Source organism: Sinocyclocheilus rhinocerous, unplaced genomic scaffold (assembly GCF_001515625.1).
Source record: "Sinocyclocheilus rhinocerous isolate Xijiao unplaced genomic scaffold, SAMN03320098_v1.1 scaffold432, whole genome shotgun sequence".
NCBI lineage: Eukaryota > Metazoa > Chordata > Actinopteri > Cypriniformes > Cyprinidae > Sinocyclocheilus > Sinocyclocheilus rhinocerous.
In genome coordinates, this window is record NW_015627225.1 from 575,941 (window position 1) to 579,325 (window position 3,385).

The 3,385-nt window shown below is 39.5% G+C and overlaps 1 protein-coding gene across 1 annotated transcript in view; it reads right to left on the minus strand.

Annotated features, from left to right (window-relative positions):
- LOC107721256 (tyrosine-protein kinase Lck-like) overlaps window positions 1-3,385 on the minus strand; it is a 16,713-nt gene that overhangs the window by 3,547 nt on the left and 9,781 nt on the right. The window contains exon 10 of the mRNA XM_016529183.1: window positions 341-417. Coding sequence (XP_016384669.1) covers window positions 341-417 — 77 coding nt within the window. The remainder of the gene's footprint in view (window positions 1-340; window positions 418-3,385) is intronic.

Below are 3,385 nucleotides of genomic sequence, written 5' to 3' on the forward strand. Positions count from 1 at the left end.
TTTATATTGCATGTTCATCAAGTCTGGGTAGTTTGGCTTGGGTTGCAGTACAGTTGTTGTTGTATTAAGGTCTGGTTCCAGCACACACAGTCGTGCTCATTGTTAACCATGAGATTAGGAAGCAGAGCAGCGGCTGAGTAATGCTGCCGTCACAAGCTTAGAGACAGTGGTCAAACAGAGGGATGAGTGATAAACAGAATATGCAAGGGGTTGTAATGTAGACTTGAGCTTGTAACGCGCACAAATAGGTCAGTTGGTTTCCTGTGAGGTACAACTGTCTCACCCCTGATGTTTTGAGTGCAATACTGACCAAAAAACCAAATGAATACGTGCAGCCTACCTGAGCAGCCATATCGATCAGCGTATTGATGGGTATAGCACATCCTTCTGGAGTCTTCAAAAAATCCACCAGGCTACCTAAAATGAGAGATAACACGACATTTTAACACACAGCAAAACAAGATATCAGAATTTAATAACTATGCACTTTAAACCGTAAAATGTCAAATATATTCAAAGAAAAACTGGCTAGAAGCTCAACTGAGACTGGCCAGGGCATTTTCAGCTCCCAGCATGCACTGCAATGGACTGAATGGAAATAGATATATTGAATGGAAATGTATTTATTTATTTATCGATCTGTCTTGTCTTCAGCAGCCTTTTTTAAACATTCTTCAACCACAACTGAATGTTACCGGAAGCATGCTCTCTCCATCAGTCATTTTAGTTCAAAGGCAAAAGGTAACAGCAGATAGATGAATGCTGTTGTTTTGGCGCTTAAAACATTCTGTATGTTCTTCTCTGAGTTGATGAGAAACGCAAAAAACAGCATTCAGATTAGATCCAAGAACTAGAACATAACAACTTCAGGAAATTCGCACAGCCAGTTTGGATTAGTCACTGAGACGTTTGGTGTTAAAGGCCAAAGTTGTTGCGTTTGAGACGACGAGCTGTGTTGGAAAAAGAAGAACCGACTGACCCTGAAGGAAATTCCCACAAAGGTGCAGCGGAAAATGCTGTTAGGAACTCAAGTAATCAGCCATACACACTCCTTTCATCTCAGGTTGCATTAGGGTGTAAAATTCAAGGTCGTGGTTAAGTTTAGATGAAGTTCCCATGTTTTGAATCATTCTGTCATTGTCTCCATTGTTAAAATAACAGAGGGGTGGAAAAAGGGCACATCAACCTCTTCTTTAAAATAACAACACAGACAACAATTGTGCTTTAAAACACATCACATGCATCCTAAACAAAGAATTGGGAGATTTACAAGCAGAGCGTAGTATTCCATCAGCTTCCTTTAAGAGGGAACACAAAGCAGGACCATTCACGAGCTGCACCACCAGCGCGCTGACGTTGTTGTAACGTGGCTGTTCCTCTTAGAGTCTTTTGTTACCGTCGGCATCAATGTGACATTCTGGAGGCCCAACAATCCTCTTAGGTGCAATGAGACCGACAAACCACACAAACAATCCCTACTGGGTTACACATGGAAAAACGTACATCGGAATACGCCTGCAATGACGACCTAGGTGCCATTGTTGCGTTAAAAAGAGAAAAGATAGGGTGTGGAGGTCTTTTTTGTGAGCACCTGTGACCATGGTGACCATTTATGAGTCTGACTTGTTGTGGTGAGTTTCTGGGTGGTTGGGTATAAATTAGAAAGCATTCCCGATACTAGCCTATGGAACAAACTATAAATTACACTGTTTCCTCTTTCCTCTCTTCCTGTCCCGCTGCTTTTTGCCTCTCTCAGTGTCTTTTCAATGTGATGGAATTTGCGCTGTAACTGTGAACCTACTTTCTACGTCAAGTCCGGTTTTGCTGTGCATTGCTCTAAGCAGGTTGCAGTGAGATGTGGTGTGTGTATGAGGGGCTTATTATGCATTAGTGGTTAGAGAAACATTAAGCAACATTACTGCAGCTATAAAGATTTTTAGCCCTTCTGAAACAAACTGCTGTATAGGTGTTTCTCATGAATAAAGTTTTATCAAGATAAAATCATAAAAATAAAATGTCCAAAAAGCAGAAACCAAACAATATTATAGCATCTTTAGAGGAATCATTCGCCTTAAAACTGTGTCGCTTCAAACCTGTATGGTTTTCTTTCTTCAGTGGAACACATTGTTCTGAAGGAGCATTTTGAGGAAGATTATACTGCACTTTTTAACACAATGAAAGTGAATGTAGACTGATGTCTGTCAAGATCCAAACCCCAGCAAAAAACAAATCTTAGTCCTTAGGACTTGTGCAACATTTTCCATTTCATGTGAAGTCGTTTTATGCCTTAAGCTTGACAACTCACAGTCAAAATTCTGTTAAACATCTTTTGTGTTCCACAGAAGAAACAAAGTCATATTGGTTTGCAATGTCATTAGGGTGACAACCCTCTACGCACACCTTGGCAATATAATCGCCATTGGCTAGTAAATGTTTTTGTTTACTCGCCAGACTAATATACTATTTTACACACACACACACACGTTTACTTAGCTATCTAAATGGGGACATTACATAGACTTCTATTGTTTTTATATACAGATAGTTATACACTTTTTAACCTAAACCCACCCCTAAGAGAGCGAAACTCTCAAGCGCTCAGTCAGCGTGTTTATCGAGTGAAAATCTGTGTTGAACGCCTCTCACACACATACTGGCGTGTAAAATCTAAGAATGTATTAGCCAATGGCTAATGTTAGACATTATTTGGTCGCCCAGAGTAAGATTTAGTCGCATATGCGAGTGATTTACTCGCAATGTAGAGGGTTGGGTGAGTAAATAATGACAGTGTTTTGTTTTTAGTTTTTTGAGTGAACTAATCCTTAGGAGAAAAGGAGTGGTAACAGATTGAAAATTGTTTGAACATGTTTTGAAAAAATGGGACTTCTGAAACGTTCATCAGATCTGAGTATAATAACAACAAGTTCTCAAACAAGTGGGTCATTTTATGTTCTAGAACACTCAATGTGGGAACACCAGATATGAAACACAAGCTCTGCATGCCATTCACAAGAGGGTTACGAGGGACGTCAAAACCTCTTAGTGAACATTGACAGGCATGAATCAGCTTGTCTGATTAAACACCAGATATTTTGAGGGAATAAAAATGAGGGTTGTGACTACCAGATATTGAGGGGGACATGTCGCCTCAAATATTCATATTAGTGGTTGAGCGATACAAGATTTACATTTGGTCCCACTGTAATCTTGAAAATTTTTACACTACAGTTTAAAGGGGTCATATGATGTTGCTAAAAATAACATTATTTTGTGTATTTGGTGTAATGAAATGTGTTTATGCGGTTTAAGGTTAAAAAAACAAACATTTTTCCACATACTGTACATTATTGTTTCTCCTCTATGCCCCGCCTTTCTGAAACGCGTC